The 21,291-nt window shown below is 39.1% G+C and overlaps 4 protein-coding genes across 5 annotated transcripts; 1 reads left to right on the top strand and 3 right to left on the bottom strand.

The window, feature by feature from the left end:
- Positions 1-2,881: 2,881 nt before the first annotated feature.
- RB195_021944 (uncharacterized protein) lies at positions 2,882-17,396 on the top strand (the record flags this gene model as incomplete). Of its 2 annotated transcripts, none has more annotated exons than XM_064208896.1 (19): positions 2,882-2,948; positions 9,247-9,389; positions 9,675-9,730; positions 9,787-9,949; positions 10,022-10,252; positions 10,339-10,535; positions 10,857-11,025; positions 11,095-11,257; positions 11,312-11,467; positions 11,532-11,617; positions 11,691-11,792; positions 11,868-11,985; positions 12,834-12,993; positions 15,526-15,714; positions 15,781-15,932; positions 16,021-16,133; positions 16,192-16,335; positions 16,400-16,568; positions 17,380-17,396. In XM_064208896.1, the coding sequence occupies 19 exons, from the start codon at positions 2,882-2,884 to the stop codon at positions 17,394-17,396; spliced, it is 2,595 nt and encodes an 864-aa protein (XP_064064776.1). The 2 variants fall into 2 exon arrangements, with proteins under 2 accessions (XP_064064776.1, XP_064064777.1); XM_064208895.1 differs by lacking the exon at positions 17,380-17,396 and adding an exon at positions 16,681-16,742.
- Positions 17,397-18,403: 1,007 nt separating this feature from the next.
- Positions 18,404-18,787, bottom strand: RB195_021945 (uncharacterized protein; the record flags this gene model as incomplete). The annotated part of the gene is made up of 1 exon (XM_064208897.1): positions 18,404-18,787. The coding sequence occupies one exon, from the start codon at positions 18,785-18,787 to the stop codon at positions 18,404-18,406; it is 384 nt and encodes a 127-aa protein (XP_064064778.1).
- A 16-nt stretch (positions 18,788-18,803) lies between these two features.
- On the bottom strand, positions 18,804-19,538 carry RB195_021946 (uncharacterized protein; the record flags this gene model as incomplete). The annotated part of the gene is made up of 1 exon (XM_064208898.1): positions 18,804-19,538. One exon carries the CDS (start codon positions 19,536-19,538, stop codon positions 18,804-18,806), a length of 735 nt encoding a protein of 244 aa, XP_064064779.1.
- Positions 19,539-19,652: 114 nt separating this feature from the next.
- On the bottom strand, positions 19,653-21,224 carry RB195_021947 (uncharacterized protein; the record flags this gene model as incomplete). Its single annotated transcript, XM_013444945.2, has 1 exon — positions 19,653-21,224. One exon carries the CDS (start codon positions 21,222-21,224, stop codon positions 19,653-19,655), a length of 1,572 nt encoding a protein of 523 aa, XP_013300399.2.
- Between the last annotated feature and the right edge of the window lie 67 nt (positions 21,225-21,291).

Here is a 21,291-nt window from a genome sequence, read left to right on the forward strand (position 1 = left end):
TCCTAAACAAGTACCAGTTTATCAACCCCGGAGGGATGAAAAGCTTGGTGAGCACTAGGGCGGATTCGAACCTCCGATCGATGGTCAAGAAGCAGAACCTCTATCCGCTACACTACACCCGCTCCAAATTGATAATTAAATGCTATAAACACAAATAGTGTCATTTTTACCTAAATATCACCCTATAGAAGATAAAAGTAAAGTGTTGAGACAAATGTACTCTTACATGTGGAAAGAAAGAAATGTAAGTATCAGTTATATAGAATTTTTTTTCGCAAAAACGATGATGAGTGCGTAATATGAAAGTATTGATCGAAACACCAAATCTTTTCCTATTTACTTGAAAACGTTGTTGCTGATTCTTTTACTACAACTATTTTTATGAAATTTTTATGAAGACCCTATATCGGTTCCTTTCGTTGATGCATTTTCACAACGTGACCTTTCTCATTAGATCTACAAAATCTTTAAATTACTACCAAATTCTGTGCCAAAAAAACCCTTATGGTTAAATTTCACTTTCATTTTCTTTTTCCTCCTTTATTGCCGATTGCATGCTTGCTGATGATCTTTACGATCTATTCATAGAACTAGCGAAAGCACAAAATTTCGTCCTGATCTACACACATCAACTCCCAATGACATTTCTTGCGTAGATTTATTCCTGATTTTCACCTTTAAAATGTCTCTTTCTTTCTTGTTCCTAATTTTCTGAACTATTTCAATTCTAATTTGTTCGAGAACATCTTTTTTTTGGACTCGCAACGATTTCCCAAACCCGAATAAATAACTTTTGTATCTTTTCTGGCATACCATCGTGATTGACATGTGTACTCTGGAATCGACTTTATTGCTTCGATATTTCTCGAGACCTTCGTTTCGTGAAGAGCTATAAGGGCTTTTTTTGCATTTTCCAAGGAAAGTAAATCTTTGGAAACCTGAAATACACATTTTCCTGCTCCATATAAGTGTATCAGCTCGTGGCTGCATGAAGATCACCGACCGTAACTGAAGCGTATCCATATTACTTACAGAATTCTGGCCATGCTCATGCACCTTTGCCCAGATCTTGCCTGCACAAAAATCTTCTATTCGAAACAACTATTTATTTGTAGTGAAAAAACTAAGTACTATTATAACAATCGATAATGCTCGTAAACGACGCGGCTTTTGTCCCGTAGTGCTTCAAAGAAAAAGCGAAATGCAAAGTGCATTCTTTATGTACCTAGCAGAAATCCACAAGAGTTAAATAAAATGTGAGCATGACTTTAGAAAAATCAAGTAATCAAATCGTAACAAATGTATGTCAATAATGAAATGCAATATATGGCCGTGAAAACAATGAAATGGTAATTAGTGTCATTCAAAATCTTGGTTATTACTTCATGTTCTCATCACTATTGCCGAATAACAAAGTGACAATAGCTATACCGTAAGTGTACTTCTAATGAAATAATCATACAATCGAAGGAGAACGGAGTGAGATTCAGAAAAGGATAGCTATGTGGTTTGATCAAAATTTGATCAACATTCTAGCGTTGAAATAATTTCAGCAGGTTCAGAAAGATTACAAACACTGTGTAGTTCAGGAAAACTTTAATATTTAAAAATGAGAATTTTGCGAAGTATAATAAAAGTCATTTCAGTTCTTCTTGCTTCACTTTGAATTTCCGGTGCAAAACTTAGGAGTAGAGAAGTTTTTGACAAAATCTGTGGTGTCTCTTAGAACTATGTAGGGTCTGATTAAAATATTAAAGTGATTAATAAAATGAGTTATTTATTTCGCTTATATACAGTAGGATCGCTAACTCTCCGACAGAAGGAAAAGACGTGGATTCGCGTCTTTTTCGTCTTTTTTTTCATAAGTCGCCTCAATTTGATCTTAAGTATAAGATCTATACATCAATAGATTCGCGAGCGCTTAGAGATTCTACTGTATCTTACAAAATCACGGAAATTTCCAAAGTTTTGTAACGTTAATTTCACCACATGGACAATGCATGAATTAAATACAGAAGCGAATGTGGCAGTTATTATTGCACTTATTGATTACCGCAGAAAGCACTCGCAATAAACCAACGAAGTACATTTGTTTTTCCAGCGTTTTTCAACATCGTTCAAATTTGGCTGAATCTCTCTCTCTCTCTCTCTCTCTTGAGTACTTCCAGGAGAGCAAACCGGAACAAAATTAAAAACCACTTTTAGTAAAATGTAAATATTCTTTATCAGTGCTTAGCATACAAAATAATCTGATTGGACGATGAAGAGTAGAAAAAACTTCATGGAAGGATAATGTACTCGTTTTATAATCACGCAATTCTCTTCTCTATTTTTTTGTGGAGCATCGCTTTTTTTTTATAAACAAGACGTCGACAAAAAGAAGCTTCATTTCTAGTACTCCCCCGGCCTCTTGTACACTTCATAGCTTTGTTTTTAACCTCTGCTAAAATACGACACGGATGATAACTGTAGAATGGCCAGAAATTATACACGAATAATGAGAAGCGATTGTTTTCGCAGTAAATTTAATAAACATTCTGATAAAAGCACAGAACAGAGCAAACCAATCAAGCGCAACACTTCATAGTACGAACCATTCAGCTGTCGCGGTGGTACAGTATCAATAGGTCACAGGATACCGTCATGGTGATCGAAACAGTACACCCCTCATAAGCGGTGACTTGAACGGAGACGGAAGGCCAGATTCCATGCGGACAACCCCAACATACAGTAATATCGGCCTCAGCAAATGGACCGCTTCGCGTACGCAACGCGGCAATAATCGATCTGACTGGCTGCGACGCCGAACAATCTTCCTTCGACCACGGGGGTCTGCAGTTTTTGATCGTGCGGGACCAACCACCTCCCATTTCCCGATGGGATGGAGCACAACAACAAACATCTTCTTCCCGGATTCCATCCTGCTACATTTCCCTCAGCATTTGCAGGTTTGAATTCCGATGCATTCGATTTTTTGAAACAATTTGCATCCAGTCGTATATGGCTTGGTTATGGATGAAATCGTAGTCGTAGTGTCACGAAAATACGAGTGAGAATGTTCATGGGTAGTTGGGATGAAGAGAAAGTGAACGATGAAATAATTCCAGTTTGTGGTTTAGTTGTTAGAACTTTAAAACGATTCCACATTGTTGATATGTAATTCCACTCTTCCCGTTATCCACTCTCATTGCATTGTCAGCTACATACAGTTTTGATTAGCGTGATTGTTGCCACAGGTGCCACGATATAGCTTATTCTACAACACAAACATCCATTTTTTCTAGTCTCACTCATCGAACGATGTACTCGGAAATCTTCATATGTTCTCTCGACGTCCTTGTACATCTAGAAACATTTCGAGTAAAAGTCCACTTAATAGTCATAAGAGGAGAATAATTTATCTTTCCTCATACTTTATTACTCTGCCGGAGACTACACATCTTTATTGATTGAAGGCCTACCAACACTAATGATTGAAGGCCTCCCCTCCCCAATGCTAACAACAACGTCCTCACACAATGCTATGAAAATCTTGTAGATTCAGCTGAAATATCGGGAATTTTTTTTTTGGAAAAAAATGTTTCTATTAGAAGCCGTTTTAAAGAAGAGATTTGGGAATTTATTGTTGGTTTTATTGTTGCACAGTTTTTCTTCAAATTACGAAAGTACACATTCCTCCCGTAGATTTACATTAGAACAAGGATTTGTATACACAGAAGAAAGGTAGAACACAGATAGTATCTCACAAGAGGCGCTGAATCATTCTCATCTCAACAATCGAATATGCATCAATCGTTTCTATTCGTGTATGATTAAAAGATATATATATTTTTTAAATCTACCATTTCTATTCAGGAGATCATCCTTAGTTCTCATCTCGCACTGATCTTTCCCTGTTCAAGACGACGTAGCAACAACATGCTTATACTATTTTATCCAATCATATCCTTTATTTTCATAAAAATTCGCTTATGCCTAACGTTCAAACTATTGTCTTAAGGAGCAGATCCATTCTCGTAATTGAATTTCCTTTACATCTCTGAAATAAACCATATGTATTACGAAGTGAGGAACTTTTCGTCGAACAAGTAATCCTTATAGTTCTTTTCTTTGTAGAAAACGTGATAATCCTTTTTTTCTGTACGATTTTCGCTGGGATAATAGAACACATCCAAACCCATGTTGTAATTGAAAAAGAATGCATTAATGGCATTCTTTGCTCTATATGCATTCAATCATTCTCATTTCATCTAAAAGCTATGGGACATTTGTATTCTTCACTCGAGAGTTCAATCAGTGTTGTTTGTTTAATGAAACTACACTTTTGCTCATTTTTCGATAATTATCCGTTGTTTTGCTATGCCCATGTGGATCTTTGAGAAAAAAATCTGAATAGAGTAAAAATCGTGATAGAAGTAAAAGTAAATCGTAAAAGTAAGAGTAATAGAGTAAAAAAAATAGTAAAGTAAATAAAGTATAATAAAAAAATATAATAAAGTAATAATAAAAACAGGTGGTTTATCCCTATACAGTGCTGTATATTATGGGGAAGAGGGTGATTCCGTCATTTTCTTTCTAATCGCCGTAAAAACGACCCGGAAGGCTTCGAGCGTTCCGGAGCGCTATTTTTTTTTACAAAGAGTTCGATTGAAGCGCGCCAGCCTTGTGCACGCGCCTCATCTTCTGGGTTATTTTTACAGAAATTAGGAGGAAATTGACGGAATCACCCTCCTCTCCATAATCTACGTATAGGCATAACCCACCTGAAACCCGCACCACGCCAGATTCGTGGGGTGATGCCTTTAAAGGCATCACCCCACGAATCTGAGGTGGTACCGATTTCAGGTGGAGTATTCGTATACGGGATGGGAGACTACGGAGAGAGAGGTGATTCCGTCCATTTCTTGCTAATTGCCGTAAAAAACGGCCCGGAAGATACAGCTTCATTCGTTTTAGCGCACCACTTTGTACAAGAGGTTCGATTGGAGCGCGCCAGTCTTGTGCGGCGCCGCATCTTCCGGGCCGTTTTTTACGGCAATTAGAAAGAAATGGACGGAATCACCTCCCTCTCCGTAGTCTCCCATCTCGTATACGAATACTCCACTTGAAATCTGCACCACCTCAGATTCGTGGGGTGATGCCTTTAAGTCTAGAATTGTCTTTTATGTCCAGGTGGCCTTTTCTAGTTGGGAACTGAGAACATCCCCACTGATGCTTAGACAAGGCGATCTCGTGTTCTTATATGTAACTGCATATGATAGTCATCATACTTTCATATATTATCAAAACAGACTCACTACCTTCACATATATAGTTCTTTTGGTCCTTTTTTGCGAATTCTCAAGAATTCTCAAGATATGAATGTCATTTTTGTGTAAATAATATCTCGTTCCGGGATATTATTCTAAGGCGGTTTTTTCTTGCTGAGAACGAACGACAACCATAGGCGGAATTAATGCTCAATTTTTCTCATTCAAATCTTAATGCCGTTTGCTCAAATAAGGCGCAGCAATCAGTACGTGCCACTCTTGTACCTCATACAAAATCGTACTTCTTGATTTCTAACAATTAGAGGTACCGAAAAGTTCCAAGTGTTAATTTCAAATTCTTTTTTTACAAGAAACTTTCTATCCTACCGTAGATCCGGAATTGTCGGAAAATTGTCCAATAGATAGCGAAAACTTTGAGTGCGAAGTAGCAATTTAGGTTAATCGTGGCATCACGGATTTCAACTATACAACATGTTTTTCTTCAATAATCTGATGGTTTTTTTGTTGGAGAAAACAAACTGATCTCTATGTTTTTGATTTTCAGAAAATTCCTGATATATAGGGATTTTGGCATCCCTGTTAGATATCCGCAGGAAATGTGTGATCATAGAAATCCCTAGAGGAGTTGTTCTTATTTAGCTCTCCTACGCTTTTTTATTTGCGCACCGTCAAGCAATGTATAGGTCAAAGTAAAATAATTTCTAACATAATTTTTTTGAGAGACTAATGTAATTACCTCTAGTCAATCATCAGGAAATAAAAAACTGTCTTAAATTGTAAAATCAATTCTGATTTTAAAATAACTAGATTGCGATATGCTAAAGTAAATCTTCAATTCTGAATCTGAAGAATGAGAATATTTCTTGGTTAAAAAATTGATCTACATAAGAACGACATTATGCTCAGGTAATTTAATGATCGTTCAACTCGAATTCATGTTCTTTTTCTAGAAATGATCCTTGGAAATATTCGCATCAATCAGAACCTCATAGTTTAGTGAAGCAACAAGATAGATTCTTCTTACTTAATCGGAGGACATTATCGCCTTTGACGCTTTTGCCCGCATCGATGTTGCCCCTAAACACGGCTCTGCCATAACCTTGTTCACAGCAACAGCATGTGCTCGCACAAAATCCGTCCATTCGACACTGTTCCACCGTCTGCGACACTTGACGTCCCGCGTGAACTGCCTACTGACACCGAGTGATCCGAGTACCTCAGGTCGACAATGTCCGGCAGATCTGCGTAACGAAACGGAGACTTGTTACCGAAGGAATCTCTCTCTCTCTCTCTCTCTCTCTCTCTCTCTCTCTCTCTCTCTCTCTCTCTCTCTCTCTCTCTCTCTCTCTCTCTCTCTCTCTCTCTCTCTCTCTAGGTGTTTGAACTATTTGAGTTGGGTCTTGGCCTACAGCATGCATGTGTCCGGAGCGTATACTCAAATGTTTAACGACATTTGATTGCGCATTTGTAGTCTGTTAGGAGATGGCTTTATACAGTCAATCGTAACATGCGACTACCACTGGTTTTCAATCAATAACACTACAAAGCATAAGCCTATATCTGAATCCTTGATTGAACTTGATGGGTTTGTATTGTAAAGAAAATTCTTTTCGAATATATTGCTCTCAAATTTATTATTTCAAATTGGTATTCACATCATTATTCGGCTACTCGAATTGAATCATTCATAGTTTTAATCTTCCAAATAGTTATATTTTTATTTAGAGTCACATTCTAATTTGTTTTGTTTCTATCAATTTGGATTCATAAAATATGGTACACTGCGATAAGAGGTTAATGGTATTAAAAATATCCTTATGTTTTCACAAGGAAAAGGACGTTTCTTAGTTGCATTTTTAAATATAAAGGATAAAGGACAAAGTGTCTGGCGTTAATCAATCCCTTAGGATGCGTCGTTACGTTCACTTTAATTCAGAATCGTTTGAGGTTTACGGACGTTTAACTGGCCTATACAATGATTTGCGAGGGCAAGCCGATGTGTCAAGTCAGTGTTTTTATCCTCCCAGACAAGTCTGGTACCAATTTATCGACTCCGGAGGGATGAAAGGTTTGATGAGCGCTATGGCGGATTCGAACCTCCGATTGGTCGTGCAGCAAGCGGAACCTCTAGCCGCTACACTACACAAGCCCTCATTTTGAAATATAGTCATGATATTCTATAGTATATTCTCAATGTATCTTAGAATATATTAATAATAACTATATATAGTCATATATTCGAAATGGGGCGGGTGTAGCGCACTCGGTAAGAGGTTCCGTTGTCTCCACGATCGATCGGAGGTTCGAATCGGCCCTAGTGCTCACCAGGTCCTTCGTCCCTCCGGGGTCGATAAATTGGTGCCAAACCTGTCTAGGAGGATAAAAACACTGACTTGACACATCGGCTAGCCACCGAAAAAATTCTATAGGCCAGTAGCAAGTTCGTAAACCTCAAACGATTCTGAATTGAAGTGAACGTGGTGGCGCATCCCAAGCGGATTGATTAACGCCAGACACTTTATCCTTTATTGAAAATGATTTGATCCGTTTAAATTTCGCACTGTATTTGCTATTAGGAATTTGAGATATCTTCCCATTTACGTGAAAATTACATAACATACCCAATAACGATATTAACAGTTAATTGGAAGCTTAATGACTGATAAATATGATTAGTACAAAAATTAATAATTTGGAACAATGTATAATCAATAAGGACATTTAATAACTGTAATTTCTGAAAAAATCTCAAAACTGGGTTGCAAATATAGAGCAGAACGCGTTTCTTACATGCATAAGCACATGTTTTAAAAAAAAGCAGAAGAATACTGTAGAAATAAAATATTGATATTTATAATATAATATGGTATTATTAAACACGCTAATACAGATTTTTGATAAGCACTTCTGTAGAATTTAGTTAAATGAAACTAAACAAATTAACATTTGAACTACTGCTCTGACTCTTTTTATTACCGTTTACTATAGAATTTGTTGACATGTTTGACCAATACATGATGCTACTATTAGAATTTACTTACAACATTCAGAAAAAATGGCAAACTTGAACATATATTTGAGCATTCAATATTTGCAATATTTACGTAAAATTGGATCTTTTTCACTCATATTAGAATACGTGTGGAAAATTGTAGATGAGATTAGCGCTTTGAAAAAACGATAATGAGAACAACCAGTGAATTTTGATTACACCGTAATCAAAATTCACCGGTAATAAAAAGAGTCAGAGCAGTGGTCAGCCCTTTCATCCGGGCTAATAATTGGAAATATTTGCAGGGAAAACGAATAATTTTCTCTGTTCTCTTCGTCTTGTTCAAACCTCTCACTAAATATATGCTTGGAAGATATTAAAGAATTCAGATATTTTCACATACTCTTGTAAAATTCTTGTATTTGTGATAATTGAACTTCAGAACTGGATATAGCTGGATTTTTTTTTTTTTTGAGAAAAAACCGTACCGCAATAAAATTGGCAAACGAAATCAGAATATTAATTTCTACGCGATTTATAGTTAATTAACATGTCTAGTCATTGAACGATGCTGCTTTTTTGAATCCATTTATCTTTTCTTTTTGAAATCCAATTACTGCTTTTGTAGCATGAATAAAGGATAGGGAGTAGGTACTGCATCAGCAGCACATACGTTTGTACGACGCAGCATTCCGATTACGTTACAATTTGAATTACGAAGACAGATTTGATGATTGTGCGAAAGGCAGAGTCGTTGTGGAATCTGCGGCCTTAAAGCAAAAGTAGCGAAATGGGTTGATTTTGTTGCTAATAAAAACCTGTTTATTATCTGTTCATATCTATAAAACAAAGTTTTTGTCGTAAACTATGTTTTGAAGCATTATGATTTTCATGAAAACTTTTAGTTAGGTGCATCCTTGAAATTGTTGGACTGAATAAGGCCACGGCTTTAACGTGATCTTCAGATGAATTATTATCTTCTAGGTCTTCAAAACGCAGGAACGAATGCGTTTATGTCTACTTTGCAACAGTTATCGGGCTTATCGGCTCCACTTTTGCCAGGATCAGCCCTTGGTGCAGCACAGTGGGCAAATTCTCAGTCAGCAGGACAAACATGGATTGATCCGGTAATAGCGGTATTTCTCACTTTGTTTTTCTTTCTTTAACTATAAAGGTGCTAAATGAAGTTTTTTTCTAACAGTTCTTGGTCTTAGCTCAACATTGATAGAGTTAGGATGAAGGTTCATATAATGGATTATAACTCCTGTATTTTACGTTTTCCTACGGAATTAAATGATGTAATTATTATTCTACAAAGATTCCCGAAATAAACTTCCACTCTTCGTTTCTAACTTGACCCTGGAGGTTTTTCTACGATTAAGGTACTACTTTTTTCATGTGAATTATTTCAGGCAAAAGTTGCAGCGATGTTGCCAATGTACCAGGTCTTTACAGGCGTAAAAGGATTGTATGTTTATTTTATACAGATATATACATTTACTTCTATTCAAAAGACTTTTTCAGAGATATTTCACAACCCGAGCTGATCACTCAACAAAGTATAGCTCCTGTGAGTAGTACGACGACGGCAACAACCACATCATCTTCAATATTTCCTTCGGTTGTGAAATCAACTTTACGGAAATCTCCAACTAATTCCTGCTCGCCTCTAGTCTCCGGAGTTCAAGTGAAAATTTTGAAGAGGATGCTTCGATTTCTGCAACATAAAATATGAATTCTTATTAATCTGCATATCCAGAATTCTCCGGCTGGTGGATCGATGTCAAATGGTCCATCGTCACACCCGTCAACGTCCACTCCTCATGATATTGATGTTGGTGGATTGTCACAACCGTCGAGCCAAACTCAAGCATACGATCTCACGGTTCGGTCGAGTCCTGCTGCAAAGACTCCTGACGCTGGGAGTTCACAAGATTTCGTATTACATGTATCGAATTCTTTCAAGAATACCTCTGAACTCGCTCATCCTGTACGTTTTTTCTCAACTTCCCTCGGAAAAATCTTGAGAAAAATTATTCCATGGTCACTTCTGAATTCTCTTTTTTTTTTCTCCAGGAATCTCAACCATCTACATCATCCAGTAATCAACCCGTTGTCGATGACAATTGGGCAGGAATTGATCTTGGCGATTTGGATTTGTTCGCAGGAACTTCATCCAAGGAAAATGAAGTTGCCATCTCCAGCGTGTTTGAGCTCGGAGGAAATTTATTTCCCGACTCTTTTCATGAATCTTCACAGAAAGCAACTACATTGTGAGTAATATTAATTGTTTGAAAATTCTCGATTCTCTATACTTTGATGTTGTCATTGTGTGTTTTTCATTAAACTCACTTTCATTACTCCTTTAATTTCACAATCTGACCTTGTTATGGGATCATTGCGAAATTATACAAATGTTTAAATATAGAAGTAACTCATTTTTTACGTCACTGATGAGAAACAATAGAAAATATTACATTTTTTTCACAGCAAAATACATAGATCTATTTGCAAATGTAGTTGTGGAAATTTGGATTATTTCAAAAATATTCTTCTTCTCAAAGAATATTAGTATGAAATCTGCTAATTTTTAGTTCTACTCCTTCAATCTCACAATCTGCTGCCACTCATACTGAAATCACAACAGCAGATCAAGAATTCGATCAAATCTTCAGCAGTTTGGAAAACCAAAATGCCTCCACTAATGCATTTCCGTTCGATTTTCACAGTGGTGAAAATAATCCCAGCCTTAGTCCTGTACAGGTTTGAAGAACATCTTATCTCTGTTTTCTTCTACATTCTCATAATAGTGCTAGTGATCTTCTTTTACAGTTCACTCCTCCTGATTCACCTTCAGCCGGTTCACCGGATCGAACTATTATGGGCTTATTTGCGGGTCCATCAACGTCTTCCGTACATCCCACCACAACTCATTCACCTTTTCCAGCTCCCTCGCAAGCACCTACTCCTATTGCAAATACGAGACGGAAAACAGGTACTATTTCTCGTTCAAATCAGAGAAATTTGAATGTATGCAAATCTTTTTCAGAATTGGTCAAACCGATAGCTGCTCCTTCACCGTCATCCTTCAAAAAGGAGCCTTTAGTGACTCGGCCTGTTCAAAAATGTAATAAAATACCTATCTATAAACAAAGAAAATTCACGTCAATAATATCCAACGATTTAAGTGGGGAATCAAAAGGAGGTATGCAATTAAACTGCTCAGTTGGAGTCTAGTGGAATTCGCATTCCTTAAATATTCATTTCAGATGTTAACGATGCATATTCTTTTGATGACGAGGAGGAAAATGTCGGTTTAAGACAAGTAGATCCAAAGGAGAAGCTTGATGCAGAGGCACGTTAACATCAGTGATATAATTGGAGCCGATTTATTCAGTTAATCAATAATTTTGTTATGGAGTCTTTAGGTACGTGAAAAACTCTCAAAAATTGCTGGACAACATCCGGAAATGAGAAGTAAAAATATTTACGTGCCTGGTGTTGGATTTGCAGTTCCTCCTGAACAACAGGTAACATTTGTTGATTAAATCGCCCCTGTTTACTACCGCCAATTATTGCCCCTCCTTATTTTGGCTTTTTCTCAGCAAGATTTATGGCGACACGTCGTTCCGAAAAAACGACCGACCGGGGAGAATAGGCCTGTCATACCTGCTGCGAATCTTTTACCGCCTTCAGTTCATGCGGAAGCGAGTCAAGCTGCAGGTGAGATCAGTCCAGTAATTTAACTATGTAGCTTCTACAGTATTTTTTCCCTGTTGGTTTCCAGCTTGACTTTTTTCCGTGCACGTTGTTTCCTAAATTGAAATCCATAAGTAGCATATCCTTGGAACCTTTTGTGGATTTAGAAAAATAACTAAACGTCTTACTCACATTTTGTTTTAATTTGAGTAAGTATTGAGAACCTGGAAGATGAAGAAGCAGAATGGAAGAGAAAGCATGAGAAAAAAAGAGAAGCCAAAACTGTATATAATCCATTTTGAGTCCCCAAATTAGACACTTTCATCGTTCTGAACTGTTCGATCGTTTCTGAATGTTGTAAGTAAATTCTAATAGTAGCATCATGTATTGGTCAAACATGTCAACAAATTCTATAGTAAACGGCAATAAAAAGATTCAGAGCAGTAGTTCAAATGTTAATTTGTTTAGTTTCATTTAATTAAATTCTACACAAGTGCTTATCAAAAATCTGTATTAGCGTGTTTAATAAATACCATATTATATTATAAATATCAATATTTTATTTCTACAGTATCCTTCATTAACTTTTTTACCCGATAATTGTAATGCTTGTATACGATTGCCTTTCCTTAAAAGCACTTCTCCAGAAAAAGTCAAAAAAAGTTTAATTTTATCATTGTTTTATTATAATAGAAACGAGCATTTTACTAGCATTGATCGCTGGTTCATCATATTGATGTTTTTTAAATGTGAAACTATTGTTTTACTATCAAGCTGTGCACGACAACATCAAAATTTCCATCGTGGTTCTGGCATTTGAAAAAAGAAAAGACTTCCAAAATGTTATTAACCGCACATTAAATAGTTTTCAGCGAGATTAGCTGAGCCTGAAATCGTGACTTTGGCTGAGTCGATTCGTCGACGTAAACGGGAACGACTTGTATGCACTTTTATAAAGACCGAACAAACATATGGTAGTGATTGTGCTAAAGAAGAAGGAGCGGATCGACGTGCTGAAGAGATCAAGAAAGAGTAAGTTTTTATCCATGTTTTTAAAACACTATGGAAATCCATCATTCCACAATAATTCTACTTCCGAATCCATTCCATTAAATTTCGGAAACGCTAAAATAAATAATCAAATAGCAACAAGAATAACAGTAATATAAATAGTAAAAACGTCACACCTTCTTTGGGATTCCTTGTGTCTCTTGGTCATATTGAATAGAGCACTTTTTCCATAAATTCTTGCATATAACACGCAGCAAAGAGATTCCTCGATAATTCCTAGGGTACGTGACGGATAATTCTTGTGGAGGGGATTTATGATAGCGTACCTCCTCGAGTCAGGAATCATTTTGTCAATCCATATTAGACGGATGACCTTCCTCATGTTACGAGTCCCAGAAGGAGGAAGAGATTTTAGCATTTCTGTGCTAATCCCGTCGTCTCCATCAGATTTTCCTTTTTTCATCTTTTGGATACAGATCGGAACCTCCGACTCGATCGGTGGTTCCTCGTTAACCGCATATGTCGGTCTATCAATGTGCACAACTTGAGGAACTGACGGCGCTTGCCGATTCAGCAAGGTGTTGAAGTGATTCCTCCAAATCGGCAGGGTTGCTTCACCGACAACCACTCAGTTGGCACTATTCAGAACTGGAGAACATCTTTTCATTTTTTCACTATACTGTTTTAGTAAAGCATAGGCTTTCCGCGGGTTCTTGTCCTCCCACGCCTTTTCAAACTCCTTCGCTCTTGACGTCCACTCGTTATCGCGGTCCTGTTGCAGTTGACGACGCAGCTTCCTTCTAAGACGCTTTTCCTGGATGAAGTCACCAGTGCTGCGGCCGACACATATAGAATTGTACGTGGATATCGTTTCCGCCGATACAAAGCCAAACTTCGTTTGCGGCCTTAGAACCGGGAGCGTTTCCCTTGCAGCGTCCTGGATGCTCTTTGTGAAGGAATCCGAGCGCTAAGCTTCTTCCTGGTTCGTGCTCCAACATGAGTAGACACTTGTTGGCGGTATTTCGTTCTGCATTCTTCATCTTTCCGACCTACCATGTCGAGTTTCGGTTGAAGAGAAACTGCTCGGTTTCTCTTGTGGAGCCTATCTATCTTATCTTGAAGCTATAAAGCTGAGAAGAAGTGAACGGTGGTCAGAGCCGAACGCGACGTCCCAAACAGGTCTACATTTTCGGATATCCGATGGAATGTTCCTCGTTAGAACGTAGTCGAGCTGAAGTTCGAGAGTTCCCATCTTCCGCTTGGGCTGCTATTCAGGTGTCAAAAGGGTTGACCCTTGCCGCCTAAGCTGATGGTGTCGACGATTCGTCTCAAACGTGAAAGCGATGATTAGGTCCGTCTGTTCACATGAGTCGACCAGACGGTGACCATTATCCGAAGTGCGCTCCGCTGGATAACACCATTTTTCCAACACATCGGATTGTTGTTCGAGTCCCATCTTCGTATTTGTGTCGATTCCGACAATAACCTCCCGTTTTCTTGGTATTTTAGATATCAACGCATTGAGTTCATCATAGAAGGTGTCCTTGCTGTTGTCATCAGCGGTTTCTGTAGGTGCGTGAGCACTTACGATCCAGAGTTCACGTCCTCTGCGACCCCGCAGTCATACGAAGACGCATCTAGACGACATTGAGCCAAATTCATTCACAAGGTTGTTGTAATCGTTCCTCACAGCTATCGCGCAGCCACCTACTTTGTTCTCATCAGCATCGCCGCAGTATATGGTGTAATTTTCGATGCTGATGACGGGCCGATCTCTCATGCTTGTTTCCTGCAGTGCAGCAAGAGGCACACAGAGATATCGCAGAAGCCTAGACAACGTGATTTGTTGGAGTTCACTCGATAGTGTTCGGCAGTTCAGCGTGACGAAACGAATGGTTGTTGCCAAAGATTCCTTGCTCCCTTCAGGCAGTTGACCTTTCAAGTTATGGTCTTTGGCGATGTGCTGGACAACAGTAGACAGTACCTTTTTGCAATGTATGGGAATCTTTCACCATACAACAGTGTGGGTTATATAGTTCGTACGTTCCCAATGCGTACACTCGAACGCCTGGTTGCGTTCAGTTATAGCAGGGCCACTATGTGCAGGTAGCAGTCATACTCGTATACATGGCCCCATTACTTTAAGATAATTCATTTAAATATCATGCGGTGGGTTTAGCGCAGTTGTAAAAGATCGCCGTCACGCTAACACGGTCGCTGGTTCGACAGCAGCGAAACTATGGTGATTGGTTAAAGCCACAGTTATTCTCCTTCATATTCTATCACATGACGTCTTTGATTTTCACTAAAGAATTCTATGTTTTACAAAAGTTATTTGGTAATCTAATGAGCTAACTTGTTTATTGTGATCAACTGATTAACTGACAACCAGAGATCACATGTCTCTTACTAGGGATGGAAATTCTTAATTTTAGCACAGTCATCAAGTTGTTCTTTTATCGGATTAGTGCTCATAAATAAACTAAAGAATACATTTCTTATTCAGAAAGTGTCAAATTTTCGGGATTGCGTTGAAGATGGCTACATTTTCAGAAATGAGAACCAACCAAGACTGCCAAAATTGATCATAAAATTACCAAGACGGACCACAGAGAATTATTATGAATCGAAAAAGAAGAAAAAGAAAAGGCGAAAGAAGAAGGACTATGATAGTGATTGGGAAGGAAGCGATCGTATTAGGCGGAAAAAACGTATGAAACGAGAAAAAGGGAACAGTTCCGGGTATGGAACTCACATTTTTTAAATCAAGTTTACTTCAGTTTCTTGTTGTAACAAATTCCATTGAAGATATGAGATACGAATAGTGGAAAGAGATAACGACGATGAAAGCAAGACATCGAGGATAGAGGAGGAACGGATCGATATGAGTATGTTCTCGAAAAAGAGGCGTTTGATGATGCAATGGCAAGAAGGTCAGGAAAGTCTGAACCGAGAAAACGGTACGTAGTTTCTCTTCTGTTCTTCATTTTTCCTTCTTCTCGTGTTACTCACTTTCTATAATTTCTTTGTCATATGAGGAATTTACAGGAGAACATAAGGCGAACGTAAAGTCGCATTCATTCCGGTCGAGGAACGATTTTAATACAGAAGCAGTGAAGGCTCGTTTATCAAAGTTCGGACCTGCTGATGGACATCTACCGGTTTGTTACCTAGTCATTTTGATCTTATTTTGTCATCCTATCAATTTTTCTTTTTCAGAAAGGAACGTTTGTAGTATGTAAGGCTGATTTGTTTCGGGACGATTGCGCTTTGTGGAGAGTGGACAATCAAAATATGATCCAAAAATTTCCGCCTCGAATTGATCCTGCAACTAAAGATATATCCTATAAAAACAGTAGCACAGTATGTATAATATTTCCACTGAAATTTTTCCATCAATGAAATTTAGGATTGTTGTGTCTTTCAGTATTCTGGATGGTGTGATCAAGTGGCTTATGGTTATTATCGAGTAGCCATAAAACACATCAAGCAGACACGCTCCGAAGCTATAATTCAGCCAGAGATCCCAATTTCTGACCTCTTCCCTGCTATGACCTCAGAATGCAATGACAACAATGGTTTTGTTAAAGGGGATGGTACGTATTTAATACTTAAAGAACTGGTTTGTGTATATTTATAAAAACTGCTTCTTTTTTGGAATGTCAATCCAATCATTTTAAAATCTATATTTTGTTCAATTTCCTTTAGATTTGATTAAATTAGGAGTCGGATATACTTTATTTACTTACTGGGATTATAAAATGTATTAAAATTGTTTTCCATTTTCACGAAAATTCGAAGTAAAATTCCGGATCCCCTAATTCTAGTCTTTTGTACTTTTCGTGATATGTTATTTTTTTGTTCTTTGCCAGATCTTTTCATTTCCTATCGATAATTACTGAACAATTACAACGACAACTATGGTATTAGTCAGTGGCCTACATATTCTTTTCAAAATTAATGGTCCCTCGCATGCGTTAGATTATGAACATTTATTTAAATTCTTTCATAATAACAGCTTAAGCCATAACAAAGGCATAGAGATATGCAATGACTTTGAGGTAGCTAAATTAGCAAGGAAGCTACAACATATAAGCATATCTTGTGACCCAAAATCCCTTGCCAATGGACTAATCCTAATGACTAATGGAATCCTTGACATTGGTCAAAATGAATTTTTGAGAAGTTCGGAAATACTGTGTCATCCATCACATGTATGTTTTCGTGATTTAATCTAGTAATAGGTGTATTCTGAAATCATGAAAGGTTTTTTCCAACCTTCCCTGTTCACTTCCTCATATCCGCAATTTTGTCATATTTTGTCGATATGTGGAATGATGAGGTACTCCGGAAATCGACGATTTTTCCTTTCCAAATTGGAGATTATTTTGAATGTTTATTGTTCAGCGATGATCCTCTCGTGAGATTTTAACTACCTACGATGAATACTCCATACCTCACTTTTCACTTTCCTGGAACTATTCTCTCTTTCTTTGCAAGGTTTTATGTCATCTTTTGCTGTATATGACATTAATAGTTTTTCGAATATCGAATTACGGAAGTTTATAACAATTTCCATGGCATAGCATTTTCCGTAACTATTGCAAATCATTTCCTTATTTGAAGTGCAAAGTTGTTCCCGCAAAGAAATTATCCAAGGAAGTTAAATTTAAGTCAATTTGCGAAGTCCAGAATTTTTTCCTCAACTCCATCCACTTATATAATGCGCAGCTATGAAAGCCCCTCTCACGAAACAACTAAGCCGATTCCAGACGCAGTAAATCATTATGTTTGAAAATGTATTAACAGCAAAAATGTGGTAATTAAATGAGAATTTCATTGAAATAGATCTATAAAGTTGAATAAAGAAAGTTAAGAAAAAGAATTCAATTCTTTCATTCCATTACAACTTTCTTTTATGTCCCTTTTTGTTGCGAAAACACCGAAGTAGTCAAATGAATCTTTTAATTATTTGCTTCATCGTTTTGACAACTCCTGTCTTGACATATAGAACAGTGCTCTGAACAGTGAAATAAGTTGTTGAAGCTGCAAAAATTACGGTTTTGTAAAGATATTCAAGATTTTCTCTAATTTGTTGTCTATTTGGAAACTACTAAATGTCACATATTGAAGCATCATCATCAAACGTTGCAGAGAAGGTAAACCTCTAAGAATAGTTTTTTGTCGTACAGTTGAAAGCTTTATCGTAGATCTTTCGCAACTTTTTTTTTATTCTGGAATAAATAGCGGAACAGTAACACGGAAAACTGAAAAGTTTTGAAGGAGAAGCTTAAAAATTAAACTAACTGACTTCTAGAGCAAATAGTCGCTAAAGAGTTTTCGAAAAAGTCCAGTACCGCTAATAACGCAAATTATTTATTAACTCCCAACTTGGTGTTTTTTTAAATTTCTGAAGGTCACATCACCTTGATCACCTTGACTCCCGTTGATCTTCGAACTGGTCGAGCGGGCGCCAGTAATTCTTCCATTTGTTCCGATCGCGTGCCAGAGTAGCCCAGTGGTTCCTCCTTTCGCATGGGACACGAAGAGCATCATATTTTTCTTTGAAGGACTTCGTGAAGAAATCTGACCATCGGGTCGGCGGTCTTCCTGTAGTGCGCTCAATATCGCGGGGAACCCAGTCGCTCACGGCTCTGGTCCAACGGTTGTCACTGAAGCGCATCACGTATCCGCCACACCTTATTTTACTTTCCTTGGCAAACGCGGCGGCATCTCTAATCTTCGATCGCTGACGTAGGAGAGAACTTCGAATCCCGTCCCTCACATGCGTGAAGCGGGATACTTCTAGCATCATTCTTTCAATTGCGCGTTCAATGAGTTTCACCGCGTGTTCTTCCTGTTTGCGAAATGCCCAGGTTTCCGAAGCATAGGTCAAAGCAGGAAGTACGGTGGTGTTGAAGAGGAGAGCACGGAGCCGGGTGTTCCTGGTCTTCTTCACTACATCCTCGACGCTCTTGTACGCTCCCCAAGCCGCTCGTCTCCTCCTGCCCAGCTCGGGGGTCAGGTCGTTCATCATGTTTAGTTCTCGACCCAGAAACGTAGCTGGTGCATTCGGATATGTTCGTTCCGTTGAGCGTGAATAGGGCATCCGAGACCCATCCGTTCCGCATGAACATCGTCTTTTGTAGATTCAGCTGAAGATCGATGCATCCACATGTTTCGTCGAATTCGGTCAGCATTCGTTCCGCTTGACTGATACTAGGTGTTATCAGTACGATGTCATCAGCAAAGCGCAAATGGTGTAGCTGCCGACCATCAACCTTCACTCCCATGTCGTCCCATTCCAACTTTCGCATTGCGTTCTCGAGGGTGGCTGTGAATATTTTGGGTGAAATTGTATCAACCTGCCGGACCCCCCTCTTCACGTCAATGATGATGTTCTTGTAGAATGGCGAAATTCCGGTCGTGAAGTTACTGTACAACTCTCGAAGTACCTTTATGTACTGAGTAGGGACGCCTTGGTTGTCCAAGGCTTCCACGACCGCTTCCGTCTCAACTGAGTCGAAGGCCTTTTTCAAGTCGATGAAGGTGAGACAGAGCGGCATCTTGTACTCTCGTGATACCTCGTAAGTTTCGAAACAGTGTGAATGTGGTCAATCGTGCTGAATCCTTTTCGAAACCCTGCTTGCTCGTATGGCTGTCCTTCATCCAAGACTTTTTCAATCAAGGATTACTCTTGTAAAGAGCTTGTAGATGACGGACAGAAAACAGATTGGGCGATAGTTGCCTATGTCATGTGGATCTCCCTTTTTATACAACAAAACAGTCTTGCTGGTCTTCCACTGTTTGGAAACCTTGCATTCCAGGTGTCGTGTAAAGAGGCTCGCCAAGGTGTTGATGAGTACTGGCGGAAGGCTCTTCAGGTGTTCTGGTCTTATTCTGTCGGGACCGGCTGCCGTACGATTTCTTACTGACATGATAGCATGTCGTATTTCGGACGGGAGAACCCCTGGAATGACTTGTCCATCTTCCCTCAGATGGTGAGGAGGTAATTGGACATGGCTGTCGAAGAGATCAGAGTAGAAGTCGTAGATGATTTTCTCCATCCCCCTTCTCGATGCAATGGCTGTTCTCTTTGGGTTCCGGAGAGCAGTCATCCTCGTCTTGCGACTGGCGAAGTCTCGACGGGCATAGCGGATGCTTTTCCCCGCCTCTGCAGCTTCAGCCAGCACTTCTGCTCTTCTGTCTTTAAGGTCTTCCTTTATCGCCTCTCTGCAAAGCTCGGACGTGAGTTCTTGGTTCCCTGCGGCTCGTGCTGCTCCACGCTGGCGTATCAGCTCAAGAGTTTCAAGAGACAGGTGCCTCTTGGTGGTTTTAAAGCTCTCAGCCTTCTTCGCGCAGTCGTGAAGGTGTTCAACAAGCCGGTCATATTCCTCGTCGATGTTGTCCACTGCGGAATCTTCCCAAAAGCCAGCTAGCATAGCGAAGAGATCCCAGTTGATGGTAGTCCTGGGATTTCTCTCTCTGAACTTGGCGGCCTTCTCTGCTCTCCTTGTGAAGGAAAATCTTCCTAGGAGGAGGCGATGGTTCGATCCCGTATAGAACTTTGGTACAACACCGTCGTCCGTCAGGCAGAACCTTTTATTGACGATGATGTGGTCTATTTCATTACGGTACCCTCCACCGGGTGACTCCCACATCCAGCGTAGAAAAGAGGGCTTATGGAATTGCGAGTTCCCATGGATGGTCTTAGTCGTCATGATGAACTCGGAGAGCCTCTCCCCCTGGTCATTCCATTCTAGGCCGTGGGTCCCGATGTGGAGTTCCTCCGGCGTTCTTCTTGGGCCAACCTTGGCGTTGAAATCGCCAATTATGTCCTTGTAGAAGGCATGGTCTTCTCGGTAGAACTTCTCCAGGTCCATATAGAAAGCTTCGACTTCTTCTTCTTCGTAGCTTGATGTTGGAGCGTAAGCGACGAATATAGTCAAAGCTGGTGTTGGGCCACATCTTCTCATCCGCAGACGTCCGATTCGAGTCGTAAGTTGTTCGAAAGAGTCGATGTTCTTTGCCATACTTGTGTTGACGAGGACGCCAACTCCACCAACACCTCTACTGTCGCATGTTCCTAAGAACAGTTCTTCTCCAGTTTCATATACAGCGTTGAGAGGGTGACGTCGTCTCGTCTCGGTCAGTCCGATGACGTCGTACTTGATCTTCTTGGCTTGCATTATCAGATCTTCGATGGCCAATTCCGATGCAAACGTACGTGCGTTATAAGTACAGATCGCCATCTTAGTCCTTTTCCGTTTTGGTAGCCTACATGACTCCTGCAACCCCGTCCTACCTGGCGCTACCGTA

This window comes from Necator americanus, chromosome X (assembly GCF_031761385.1).
Source record: "Necator americanus strain Aroian chromosome X, whole genome shotgun sequence".
Classification (NCBI taxonomy): Eukaryota; Metazoa; Nematoda; class Chromadorea; order Rhabditida; family Ancylostomatidae; genus Necator; species Necator americanus.